The following is a 14,098-nucleotide window of genomic DNA, read 5'->3' on the forward strand; positions in this document are numbered from 1 at the left end:
TCTTACAGAAAGACTCATTGTTTTTGCTACTAACACTGAGATGTTGGTGCATGCGTCTCTAATCTGTATGTAAGGCTCTCAATGTTTTGAAGGTTCTAGTCCATCCAACACCTTTCTGGCTTTGTGTGTGTGTGTGTGTGTGTGTGTGTGTGTGTGTATGTGTGTGTGTGTGTGTGTAAATGAGATTTACTTGATCAGAGATGAATATCTTTTCATGTTATAAAATGCTGTCCTATAACATGAATTTGTGTCACAGTCAGCTGGACTTGCTGCTTTGAGTCTGGGTGACTCGGCTTATTTGGGCAGGAGTGCCATGAGTCTGGAGCTGCATACCTCCCAACAACCAGCAAGCAGTTGCTTTCTGATTTGGGTCTCTGCTCCTTGCAAACAAGTCTTCATTTCTTCAGGGCAGATGTCTAGCTGAGGGCTTGCTGGGATGAGAGGTGAGTATAGTTTTAATCAAATAAGACACTGCCTACCCCTTTCACCAGTGATGCAAGAGTCCCTTCACTCCAGTCCTCACTGTGGCTGTGCCTTCAGTTCAGCTGTGTGGAGGTGTAGTGGAATCTCATGGTGCTTTTCATCTTCCCTCTGTAGTAGGGAATGGGGCCAGCCTGCTCCCAGGTGTGGTTGCTACTTGTATGTCTAAAATTACTATGAACTAAACTCCACAGCCAATTTAAATTCCACTATTTCCCCCTAGTGCCTCAATCCTGAAACACCCATTCCCTTTAGGTCACCTGTCCTTTCTGCCTGCTCTGGTTGGTGACTCTCTGGTTAGTGGATGTTAGGAACACCTGTCCCCTTCTAGCCAGAGCACTGATTGGCATACTCCCGCCTCCATAGACTGGTAGTCACTTGGGTGAAGGGGTACAGATGTGCTGCCATGTTGCCTTGGATACTTCTTCTCTTTAGACATTATTTACCAAACCTCAAGCTAAGTTGGGACATCCAAATGGACTCTGGGCAGAGTCCTGGGGCAGATGAGGTGGGGTAAGGACCTATGTGATCAATGGCTAACCTTTAGCCTCCGCCCCAGCCCCCCACCACTGTTTGGACAGCCCTGGGTTTAGTCAGTGCCCTTTAAATAGCATGAAAGGGCCCGTGCTGGCCTGTTTTGTTTAAGGAGATTACATCGATGCTGTGCACTCCGCCACAGGGTGTGTGGGGCCAGCTCACCCGGGAACAGAGCGAGCGGCATGTCCCCCACAAAGCAGATGTTTGGAGGGAAAATAGATGTAATCAAAACCATAGAGGATAAAATTACTCAGATCCCGTAGCCATCGGCTCTGTATTCACTGCCTGTGCCTGGCTTTGCATATTCGTACACACACACACACACACACACACACACACACACACACACACACACACCCCACACACACACACTCCCCTCTCCGCCCCTGCCCATACTTACCCTTCTGCCCCTCCCACCCACACTAACACACAACTGCACATAGGCCCATAGGCACACACTTCCCTCTCACATGCCTATGTTTGGCCACTAGTGCACACGCTTATGGTGCTCTCCCCAGGCAACTGTAAGCACATCCCTGACACCTATCCCCAGCTGTAGGCTGGTACCCACGCCTTAGGGCACACATCCATACTCGTAGAGACACAGAGGCTTTGGTGACCCTACATTGGAGTGATGCCATTGGGTTGAACAAGGACGAGTGGGAAATAGTTAAGGGGATGAAGGCAAGCTTCCCATTTCTTAAGATTTGCAAGTTGAAACTCCATGACCAGTACTGTGTGGGGTCACTACTGGGGCAGCTGGCTCGCAGAAAGGGTATGTGGCCCACCCAGAAGGATTTACTTCTGGCTCTCCACTTGTCCAAAGAGGTCCATGGGAATAATACCAGCCTCAAATTATTAAAGAGTCTTTGGCGTTGCTGAGGACAGACCTGTCTGGGGCAGATGTTACTCCTGATGCTCAGCTGTGGATATTCCTAGGGGGAGCCTAGGGTTTTATCTCAGACCAAGAATAAGGAAACCTTAGATAGGGGCAGCCTGGGGCCTACTGCTTTAGCCCTAGGACATACCCCTCACAGGCCCACTCTGCTCTGAGAAAGGTAGCCTCCAGTCAATGTGGAGTTCATGCAGGGTATCAGTGAAGGCAGGAAAGAGGTGCTCTGGGCTTTGCTGATGGTAGCCTAGCTTCAAGTTGGGTTCTGTCACTATTCAACCCACTCCAGTTCTGGGATCACTGGGCACTGGAGAAACACCCCCACCCCACCCCACCCCTTCCCCCAAGCAAGGCAAACTGGTGCTCCCAGAGGCAGCTAGACTCCTGCTGTATGGTGGTCTGAAGCACATGCAGCTGGTTTCTAGTGGGTGATGGATGTTGGTTAAGATGCTGGCACCTCCCCCTCAATCCCATCTGTTTGTGTCTCGCCTACTGCGCAGAGAGGATTGTTCCTTAAGGTCTGTCTTGGCTTTTCTTCTACCCACTGTCCCTCAGTTACCTCCTGTCTCATGAACTATCAGCCTTCAATGGTGATGGCGTGGTTTTGCATGAATCTGGTTCATGACTGGTCCCTTCATCTGCTCAGAAGCCACTGTTTGAAAGTGTGCTATGGGACAGTAGTGTACCTTGGCTCACAGCACCTGGACAGAGGGAAAACACTGTGGTGTCTGTTAGAAACGGTGCATCTTTTCTCCCACAACGTCTTGCTGGTCTCTGGGCCTGTCTTTCCCGGTGCTATGAGCTAACAAGGGACAAGTGACAAGAAGCTCTGCTTGAGGGACTGTCCTTCTGCAGGGGGAGCTGGACACTGAGGGCTTGCATCATTCGGACCATCAGTGAGAGGCAAGTGGTAACAGAGAGCCAGTGCAGGCTGCAGGGCTTCCTGCTGCTGGCTTGGATCTGGAGCTCAGCTGGGAAGGAGGGCCATTCCAGGCAGGTAGTCAGAGATGGGAGCTGCAGGGGATCAGGAAAGACAGTGGTCTCCTTTGGTCAGGAGTAATCAGACTTTCGTTGTGGGACCTGGGTTTTTAAGGCCATCTTGTTGATGAGGGTGGCTGAGGCAAGCTGAATTCTGATTCACATTAGGCCTAACCCAGGCTAGTTCCCCAGCCAGGCCCTCTGGATTGTTTAATCTGGCTTCCCACAGGGCCCCATCCCCCTCCCACCTCATTCCTAGATCCCACGTGTCCCAAACAGTTCCATCTACTGAGGGCCACATAAAGAATAGCAGTAGGAGAGCCACTACCATCAAGATGGGCAGCTGGCACACTTCAGAAGGGTAGCTGTGTCACAGTAACCCTGGGGCTGGGCTAGGGGAGGGCTCCGAGGATGCTAAGGACCAGGAGCCATGGCCCAAACCTCCAGGGAACAGACAAGGACTTGGTCTAAGGGTAAACATTCTGGCTTCAGGGTTGTGGGGTACAGATACCACAGGGCTGTGAAGACCACCTGAGTCTTGGACCTTAACTACATAGGAGGCCATGGCTTGCATTCTAACTAGTTGAGTACAACCACAGAACTTGGGAGCATTTTCCTTTATTGACTAGAGTAGGGAGCCAACCTTAGCATTTAAAACAAAATGATGGATAATTAAGATTGAAATTGGGGACTAGGAGATGGCTCACTTTTTCCCGTGCTTGCCACCCAAGTATGAGGCTCTGAGTTCAAGCCCTAGAACCCACCAAAACCAGCTGGACTTGGTGACACTTGCTGGTAATCCTAGAACTGGTGAGGCGAAGACAGGTGGATTCTTAGAGATTGCTGGCCAGCCAGCTTAGCAGAAACAGCAAACTCCAGGCCAATTAGAGGCCCTGTTTCAAAAAACGAGGGATCTGGAAAGATGATGGCTCAGTGTTTAAGAGTGTGTACCGCTCTTGTAGAGGACCTGAGTTTGGTTCCCAGCAACCATTTTGGGCAGCTCACATATGCCTATAACTCCAGCTCCAGGAGATCTGACACCTTCTTCTTGGGCACTTGCATTCATGTGGTAAACACACATACATACATATAAAGAAAAAATTAAAAAGTCCTTTATGCCAGGTGTGGTGGCACAAACCTTTAATCCCAGCACTCAGGAGGCAGAGGCAGGCAGATCTCCATGAGATAGAGGCCCACCTGGTCTACATATGGAGTTCCAGGCCAGCCGGAGCTACAGGGAGACGCTGTCTCAAAAACAAACAAAAACAAGGAAGATGCTCCTGAGGAATGACATCTGAGCTTGACCTCTGGCTTCCATACACACACACACACACACACATATGGTCAAACGGATAGAGCTGGGAGTCAGAGCAGGTGCTTGCCTCTGGGGCTGTGATCTTTGCACACATCATGCCATCTTCCTGTGTCTCCCACTCACTTGGTCCCAGTGGGTGGCTGAAGGTGGGCAGAGTAGACCTTTGTTTCTCACCCACAAGACTCAACAGTCATCCATCTTTTCCTGCTAGGTCAAGAACTAGCTCCATGCCAAGGACATCTTGGGACTGTATTCTGCTCCCCTGTCCTCAGAAGCAGGACTCCTGGGTGCTGAAAGGCCCTGGATCCTTCTACCTGAGAACAGGGCCCATGACCATAGTTAGAGTGTAAAGGAAGTCATCCCTGAGAGCCAGAGGCTGTGCTCTGTGGATAATTAAGGCATGTTCTGAATTCCCTCCAGCCTGCCTTCCCTGAGTCTAAATGAGGAGTCTGGGCTGGTCCTTCTAATCTTTGGTTTTTATGTAGCCTGTAGCTGCTCTCTCCTAGTCCTCATTCCCTCAGGGTGGTCCCAGTCCTAGGCTGGATGCCCTGGTCCACGGGACACGGATGGGCCTGGAGAGCAGGGCTAGGCCAGGAGGGGTGGTGGCTGCCTCCCCTGGCCTGGCTGCCAGGAAGTTGCACAAGAGGGATGTTTATTTTTGGTGAGCTGGGTGGGATTTCTTGCCTTAAAAAAAACCCAAAACATAAAACGTATTTGTCTGCCAAGAAGATAAATATCTTTGCTGAAAACTCTTGGTCCTGCTGCCAGCCACATTCGCAAAAGAAGCCCAGGCTTGCTGTGCAGGCTGGGGCTCACAAGGTTGTCACAGCCATCTCTATGGCATCGGTACTGTGAATGGAACTGGGGCGTGGCTTCAGGAAGATGCTTTCAGGCCTGCTTTGGGCACTCACCTGCCCTGCCCTCCCTTTCCTCAGTGCCTTAGTGATAGAGGGAAGACTGACAGAGGCAAAAAGTCCCAGTTCTCACAGGGAGGACAGTGAACCTGAAGCATCAGCCTCTGGGATCTAAGAAGACCAGGACCAGTGGCATCATCCTGACCCTAAATGCCCATTGTGTGGACCTATTTCCAGAGGAAGAAACAGAGGGTCAGAGTGGCTGATGCATATGCCTATTACACATGCTCGTGAACAGACAGAGCTGAGTGTGTGAAAAGATTTGCCACAGTCTCCCTATGCATCTTATCAACTGTCTATGCTCTCTCACTCAGCCTGGTTCCTTCTCCCCATGTCACAGACAAGGAATATGGCGCCACATACCTGGAGACATGCCTCACCTCCCATACCATAGTGCTCCTACACTTGCATCCCGTACGATAGGGCTTCTATACATGCATTTACACCCCTGGGTCTTCTTTCTGGGGGACTTGTTCTCTGTTGGATTCCTCTAGTGCTGACAGGCCCAGTGAGCTCACTAGACCAGGCCGGAAGCAAGAGACAGTCATGGCAAAAGCCAACGCAGTCAGTTTGCACTGAGCACCTCTGTACCAGCCTCTCACTTCCTCATATCAACCCATAAAGAATACTCTACAGGTACCTCACCCCCAAGTTCTAGAGGGGAAACTGGGGCACAAAGGAATTAATCAGAAACAAGGAACTGGAAAGCCTGAGGTGTGGCACACCCACCTTAGTTACCAGCTCTGGAGCCTATAGTCTGTGCCCTCTGCCACCTTGAGGCACATGTGTCTCTGCCCAGATGGATGTGTAGACCAGAAGCTCCTGTCACACCCTCCTATCCTGGCCCACACCTCCCCATCCTTGACCTACATGGGTTGGCTCCATTCCTTGGAGTTTGGAGCCTCTGGCAATCTGAAACAGGAGCCCCATTCCATCAGCAGGTAGTAGCTAGGGTCCAGGCTTCAAGCTGTATTTGTGATGATTCCTTATGACCTAGAAGGGTTCTGGGGTGAGGGACCTGGACAGCCATGGTAGACACTGGTAAAGGCTTCTAGTTTAAGAAAACCCCATATACCCATACCTCAATGGGACCCACTTCCTAAAGGCCTTATGCTGGACAGTGAGAATGGTGCAGAGGGTGGGGCAGGCAGGTAAGGGATGGGTCCCTCAGTCCTGGAGTCTTGGGACACTTGGCACATTGTGTACCTCAGTGCTAGTCTTTCCCTCTCCCCTCAAGTCCAGTGTATCTAAATGCATTCTCCCCTCCCTCAGTGGTTCTCAGCATAGTATCAGCTGGTCACTGGATCCATGCTCAGAGAGAGTCTAGTCAAGGGAACCCCTCTAGGAGAGGAGTTCTATGGCCACCAGCTGGAAAGAAACCAACTGACCAACCCTGAGCCACATAACATTGGTGCTAGAAGGGGTTCATATTAAGATGATGCCACAGAGGGTGAGAGAGGGCAAGGGATTTACCAAAAGTCACCCAGCATGTTGACAAGCTGGGATTGGAACTCGAGTTCCCTGACCTGGCACTCAGTGCACCTCTTCGAGGGAGTCTCTTCTCCTCTCTTGTTGGGTTCATTCAGTTTCTAACATACTTTCCTCTTTCTCAGCTAAAGAGAGCAACTTGGGTGAGCCAGAGTTGCCCCCCGACTCTGAGCCTGTGGGCATGGAGAGCAGCTACCTCAGTGTGAAGGAGACTGGGGCCAAGGGGTCTCAGGACCGGGCCAGCGCCGACCTCCCAAGCCCACTGGAGAAGGCTGACTCGGAGAGCAACAAAGGCAAGAAGCGACGGAATCGCACCACCTTTACCAGCTACCAGCTAGAGGAGCTGGAGAAGGTCTTCCAAAAGACGCACTACCCTGACGTGTATGCACGAGAGCAGCTGGCCATGAGGACTGACCTCACTGAGGCCCGTGTGCAGGTCAGCAAGGGTGTCAGGGCTGGGGATGGGCAGGGTCTCCCGGTCCTCAGCATCCAGCTGCAACTGGATCTACTGACTGCTGTGGGCCCTGCTGTGGGCCATGCTGTGGGTTCCTCACCCCAGGAGAGTTTGCCAGGCCAAATGGGGGTTCTGGTCACCCCCACACCCCTGCTCCAACCACAGTAGCTCTGCTTAACTACTATAATCAGCTCTGTGGGGGTGAGGGCAGAATAGGAAGGCCCCATGGAGGGATGAGAAGGCTGCTGGCTGTGAGTCCAGGGCTTTCACTGAAGGACAAGATGGTGAGTCTCTCCTGGGAAGCCTGTCTCTCTGGCAGGAGATAGGACAAAGCACAGGAATTCACAGCAGCCCTATGGCAGAAGCAGAGAACAGTCTGCCCTTTCTCATTTAGGATGGCTGCCTCCTCCATCTTTCAGGACCCTGTCAACTTGCCTCTGATGAGATCAACACAGGTCAACACTACCTAACCCAACCCTAATATAGCGCAGCTGAACACAACACAGCTCAATTCAACTGAACACAATACAACTCACCATGCATGGCTCAGTTCCACCCAGTACAACTCAATACAACACAGCCCAACCACTACATAGCCTAACTCAATACAACACAATGCAAATCAGTAAACTTATCTCAAATAGCACAATTCATTACATACAGATCAGTTCATCCCAATACAACCCAGCCTAATACAACACAGCCCAACACAACATAGCTCAGTACAACCCAACTCAACACAGTGCAACTCACCACACATAGTTTAGTTCAGCTCAGTACAACCCAACCCAACCTACTTAACACCACCCAACCCAACACAACCCAACACAGACCAGTACAACACAGCACAATCCAATACTATCCAACCTAACCCAATACAACATAGTATATCCAGCTCAATGCAGCACAATTCATCATACAGAGCTCAGTTCAACCCAGTATAACACAACCTAACACAACACAATACAGCCCAGGACAACTCAACTCAGCAACTCAGTTCAACCCAGTTCAATCCAAAATAGTTGAACCTAACCCAACACAGCTCAAAACAACACAACTCAACACAATTCACCATACACAGCTCAGTTCAACCCAGCACAACCCAACAAAGCCAATATACCATAACCCAATACAACTCAACACAGTTCAGTTAAATTGAAGACAACACAATACCACATAGCCTGATACAATACAATACAATTCCACCCAGCTCAACACAATCAAAGCAGGTCATTTAAACCACATTGTCCTGTTTTCTCTTCTGGATAGACTTTGTGACTAGATCACATTATTCTCTTCCCACTAGAATTCCTTCATTGTTCACCACCATTGTCTTGTGTGTTTTTGTTTGTTTTTGAAACATGGTCCCTCTGTAGCCCCAGCCGGCCTCGATATCACAGAGATCTGCCTGCCTCTGCCTCCTGAGTGCTGGCTGTTGTTTTGCTTTTGAGATAGAGGCTGGGACTGGCCTCTGTCTTACTGTGTAGCCACAGATGTCCTCGAACTCCTGATCCTCCTGCCTCCACCTCCCAAGTAATGGGGCTTTAGGTGTGTGTTACCACGCCTGGCTTATTGTTTACTTCTATATTCCCACCAACCAGAGAAGGTTGAATTCAGAGCAACAAAGGCAAAAAAGGAGCTAGTGCAGCCCTGCTGCCCTGCTTTGCCCCAAGGGTATGTTCCCCTCTGCAGGAAATCTCAGCAAAGGAAGTAAAAATCCGATCTACCAAAACACGGGTGCCAAACCCCAAATGCTTAAGTTCAAGTTTCACTTTAACACAAAATCAACAACACTCAGACTGCTTTTCCACCCAAAGAGTGGTAGGGATGGCGCAGAGCAGGCTCCTCTCCAGCCAGCAGGGAACCTGAAACTTCCTTTTTTATATTTTATTTGTGTGTGTATGATATATGTATGTGCTATGTTCATATGTGTGTACAAGTGTGTGGGTACATGTACAAGTGTATGTGTGTGTATGTGTAGGCCAGCAGTCAGTGTCAGGTATCTTCCTCAATTGCTCATCTTATTTTTTGAGACAGGGTCTCTCTCTCTGAACCTGGAACTTGCCACTTCGACTAGACTGGCTGGCCAGTGAGCCCCCGGGATCCTCCTGTTTCTGCCTCACACCCCAGCACTGGAGTTACAGAGTCATGCCACCACGCCTGGCTTTTTAAAAAAAATTTATTTATATTATGTGTATGAGTGTGTCGTCCACATGTATGTAAGGGTACCCGCATCATGCAGTGTCCACAGAGGTCAGAAGAAGTCATAGGAGCCTTTAGAACTGGAGTTAAGGACTAGTATTAGCTGCCATATGGGAGCTAGGAACCAAATCCAGGTCCTCTGCAAGAGCAGCCAGTACTCTTAACCACTGAGCCATCTCTTCAGTCCCCACGCTTAGCTTTTTAAGTGGGTTCTGGGGATCTGAATTCATATACTCTTGCTTGCATAGCAAGCACTTTACCACCTAAGCCACCTCCCAGTCCCAAGAGAGGGCTTCTTTTGAATGGGCACAGCACAGGGTAGAGGTCTGGGCCCCAGGGAACCAGGACCAAGGGCCACATGGTCTGGACAGGCCTGTGGGCACTGTGGCTTTTGTTCTACTGGTGGGTCTAAGGCATCCATAGGATGCCCATCAGTTTCTCCCAGTTCCTGTTTAACTCTGGGGCATCTGCCATTTAGTTCAGGCACATGGAAAAGGCCAAGTGGTACTGGGAAATGGGCAGCTTAGACACTGTAGCTGCCATGGAGTGCTGTGGTCACATAGTGTGAGGAAGAACGGCAGGGTAACTGGGCTTTACCACCATGCCAGAGCCCTCTCGTGGCCCCACTTCCCTGAGGCTTCACCTACTTGAGTTCCAGAGGAGCCCCAGAATCCAGCCTCAGCTCTGGCCCAAGGATTGAGGGTTGGGCAGGAAAGGTAGAGCTCAGGCAACTGGTTATCAGATCACAGTCCTAGTGGGTGACATGTTGGTCAGTGAGGTAAATCTGCTTGCTTTCTGTTTGTGTGTACACCTATGTGTGCATGTGAGCATCACATTCAGGTTTTCAAAAAATTTATTTATTATTTTTATGTGTGAGTGTATTGCCTGCATGTGTGTAAGTGCACCCATGTCATGCAATGCTCACTGAGGTCAGAAGAGGGCATCAGATCCTCTGGAACTGGAGTTATGGACAGTTGTTAGCCACCATGTAGGTGCTGGGAATTGAATCCAGGTCCTCTGCAAAAGCAGCCAGTGCTCTTAACCACTGAGCCATCTCTCCAGTCCCACATTCAGGTTTTTTTTTAAATGAATGGGCATGTCCAGAGCAGAGTTCAAGCAAAGTTCTGTACAAAACAGAGTTACCCCAGCTAGTGTTTCTGAGTCATTGGTATACAGCTAAGACAAAGACATACAGAAGTGTGGTTCCAAAATAGAATCGAGACCCATTACAATCAGAGGTTTATTTTAGTCTAAGATCGGGAACAATATCATGAGATGAGGAAGTGATTCTGTTAAAAAATATACATATAGGAAAAAAGCTCTTTGTTTCCAATGAACACAAAGTTCATCCTTGAGCGTCCTGTCAGCGAAGGCAGAAAGGGAAAACTTGATGTGCTCTATCTTTCTATTGAGAGGGAAGATTATAGAATCATAGAACAGTAGTGCTGGAAGAGATCACGCCACCTTCTGATTTGATAGATGGGGAAGAAGGGCCCAGAGGTAGGAAGTGATTGCCTAGGGTTAACAGCGACTCTGAACAGTGCTGAGCCTGGAATCCAGGGCTCCCGAGCTCTGGGCCAGGGTCCTTCGACTTCAGCTGTTCAGGACACATGCCAGATTGTTCTTAGTCTTTTCTTTGTGTAAAGGCAGCAGGGTGGGTGGGATCTCCATGTGCGTCAGACCTCTGGGTTGAGCTCTGAGCCTGGCAGTGCCCTGAGGGGGTGTGGGGTTGTGCTGGAACCCCCTGCCTGCCTCTGTGGAGTTCACTTGGGGGCCCACTCTGCTGCTGGCAAGCCAGGTGCCTGATGTAGAGAGAGGCTGTGGGGACAGGGAGAGGGTGACAGGGATCCCAAGATGGCCCTTCTTGGGAAGCAGCCTGAGGCCTGGCCCTGCTCCAGGGGGCTGCAGGGGCCTCTCTCTGCTGTCTGGGATTCCAATCTTCACAGCTGGTGTCTGAAGACAATGAGACTGAGGCCTCCCCACCCTGGGCCACCCCGCCCTGGTCCCAGATGGGCTGCGGTTAAGGAGGCCTCTGCCAAGACAGTTGGGTTCCTTGAACAGCCTAGTCCTCCGGAGAGGCCTATGTTGAGTGGGCCTGGAACGGGGTGGTCCTGGGGGCATGAGTAGAATAGGAGCACATAGGGGACCTCAGTAGGCTCTCCTCCTGAGAGTTATAGAGACAGGCTTGTGGTTGGGCAGCCGTGAGGCGGAGAACCACAGATGAGGGTCAGAGCCGGAAGGACTCACCAAACCACAGTGCTGTGGATTGGAGCACAGAGTGGCCACTAGGTACTTGCCACCTTCTAGAGGATGGGAGGACACTGAGGTCAGCCAGGCTAACAGCTTTAGCTTTGACTAGAGTAAGGTTAGGAACAAAGGACCACCTGGGGGAGGAAGACCTGGGCAGGCCAGTCTCCACTGATGCCAACTTTCTCAGCTGCCCCCACCTCCCGCCACCTAGATCTTAAGCCCTCAAATCAGTCTCACAATCTGTCCCTCTTCCAGGTCCCTCCCCAGATAACAGGCTACCCCCTTCCCTCAAGCTCCACATTCCATCCCCTACCTGCTCATCCCAATTTCAGACACCAGACACCTTCTTCTGCTCCAGGGCCCTTCCCAGCCATCCTTGGGTCTTCAACCCCGGAGCCATCAGTGATACCTCTCACCTCCACATCCCTATCACAAAGGAGACCTGGAGCCCACAGACACTAAACCTCGGAAGCTTTTCAGGCCCCACCCCCAAAGAAAGAAAGGAGCCAAGCTCTGTGTCTTGGTGGCTCTAGCCAGCCGATTTCTCCCCTCCCCCTGGCTTCCCCAGAAAACCCTGGGAGGCTGAGGATGGAGCGGAAGGCTGAGCTGAGCCTGCAGGAAATTAAACACGAAATGAAAACAAGCTCCTCTGATTCATTCTCCCAGCCCACCCCAGCCCCCTGATAAAAGGGGATCCCATTTCACTGCACAGAGGAACCCCCATGTGCTCCTGGCTCCCAGTGGGTGCCCAGGCCTGCACCCTAGGGCAGCCCAGAGTAAAAGCCACCCCTCCTCCAACCTCTCAAGCAGGGGTGAGACCCTGAGCCTGGGAGAGGGCTGGTCTCCAGAGAAATCACAGGAAGGACACAGTGCAAGCACGCATGCATGTGTGTGCGTCCAGATAGCCACAAGTCCACACACGGGAATCTGTGGGATTAGGAAGGAGAAACTGAGCTGCATAGGAAGAGAGAAACACCAGTGTGTACCCCACCTCTCAGACCCTCTCCCCACACCAGCAAGACATTTATCCCACAAACATCCCAGTTTGGGGCTTCTTTCTTTGCATAAGAGAAAGGTTAGAGAACAAACAGGAAGTGGTCTTCAAACTCTCTCTTGCCGTCCCCATGAGGCACCACTTCTCCCCAGAGGTTAGCCCTGTTCTAAAGATGTAGAAACCAAAGCTTTTGGAGGTACCACAGGCCTTTCTGCTCACCAACCACACTAAAAACCCCAACAGGCCACAGCATGGGGGGGAGGGCTGTCCCCTCACCTGTTCCCTCCCCACTGTGGTTCTTAGGTGACTGGTGCTCTCAGCCAGAAGGGGTGGAGAGGCCACTCTGTTCTCCAGCCCCAAAGTCAGCACAGTTGACTTCAATAGCAGTTTTCTCTAAGTCTGTGCCCCCATGGGCAGCCTGAGTATAGGACAGCAGTGCAGGTGTGTCCAACCTTTTGACGTTGTGACACAACACTGTCATATACAGAGCTCACAACCAAGAACCATGCAATTGAGTTACAAAAAAAAAAATCACAAAGAATTATTATGATGTTTTTAGTAAGTTTACATTTTTGTTTTGGGTTGCATTTGTTTTTGTTTTTGTTTGTGGTTTTGGGGGGGGTTGTTTTGTCTTTTTGAGACAGGGTCTCCCTGTAGCCCCAGCCAGCCTGGCACTCACTATTGTAGACCAGGCTGTTCTTGAACTCACAAAGATCCACCTGCCTCTGCCTCCCAAGTGCTGGAATTAAAGGTGTGCATCACCATACTTGGCTGTATTTATAGCTACAGATTGAGCATGACTTTTGAGACCATACCCATATACCTCTGAATCTGCAGAGCCCCTTGGGAAGAGTGAGCTGGCTGGTGTCCCCCTCTAGGGAATGGCCAGTTTGTCCTCTTCCCACTTTTTCATTTCCCTCTCTCTCTGCCCCTCCCTTTCCCTCATTCTGTCTCAGCCCGCCAGCAGCCCTCCTCTCACCAGAGTCCCAGGCACTCACACCTGACTTTGAGACCTTTTACCTGGCCTAGTGCCTGGTCAAGCCACCACCCATGGCTCAGGGACAGGTGCCACCTCTTCCCTGCCCTGCATCAGCCACTCTGAATGGGATTTTGCAGCAACTATTCCTATTGATACCCTCCCAAGGGCAAACCTCCAGTTGGCATTCATAGCCCTCCACTATCTGACTCCTATTTCCATGCATCTTTCCTGACTGCTGTCATTCCATGGAGCCCCTGTTACCCCACATGGAGCCTCACCCATAGCAACATGAGGGAGTTCTGAGCTTTGAGACTCAATTTCCACAAGGATATAGGCAGGGGGAATTCTCTGGATCTGCTTCTAGAGACAGGCCCTAGAGAGTCATGAGCCTTCAGAAAGTAGTGGCAGAACTGTGTGGGACTGGCTAGGGGAAAGAATTTCTGGAAAGGTGTTTAGACTTCCTGGGTTCTGTGACCCATGGCAGATTATACACGCTACTAGCAAGACAGATGACTAATGTGTGTTTGCTTGCTCTCTCTCTCTCTCTCTCTCTCTCTCTCTCTCTCTCTCTCTGTGTCTGTGTGTGTGTGTGTGTGTGCATACATATGATTTTTC

General features: G+C 50.7%; 1 protein-coding gene across 1 annotated transcript in view; it reads left to right on the forward strand.

The window, feature by feature from the left end:
- Alx4 (ALX homeobox 4) overlaps positions 1-14,098 on the forward strand; it is a 45,269-nt gene that overhangs the window by 25,346 nt on the left and 5,825 nt on the right. The window contains exon 2 of the mRNA XM_008855041.2: positions 6,730-7,040. Coding sequence (XP_008853263.1) covers positions 6,730-7,040 — 311 coding nt within the window. The remainder of the gene's footprint in view (positions 1-6,729; positions 7,041-14,098) is intronic.

The sequence above is a fragment of the Nannospalax galili genome, unplaced genomic scaffold (assembly GCF_000622305.1).
Source record: "Nannospalax galili isolate Female #2095 unplaced genomic scaffold, S.galili_v1.0 scaffold1287, whole genome shotgun sequence".
In the NCBI taxonomy this organism is placed as follows: Eukaryota; Metazoa; Chordata; class Mammalia; order Rodentia; family Spalacidae; genus Nannospalax; species Nannospalax galili.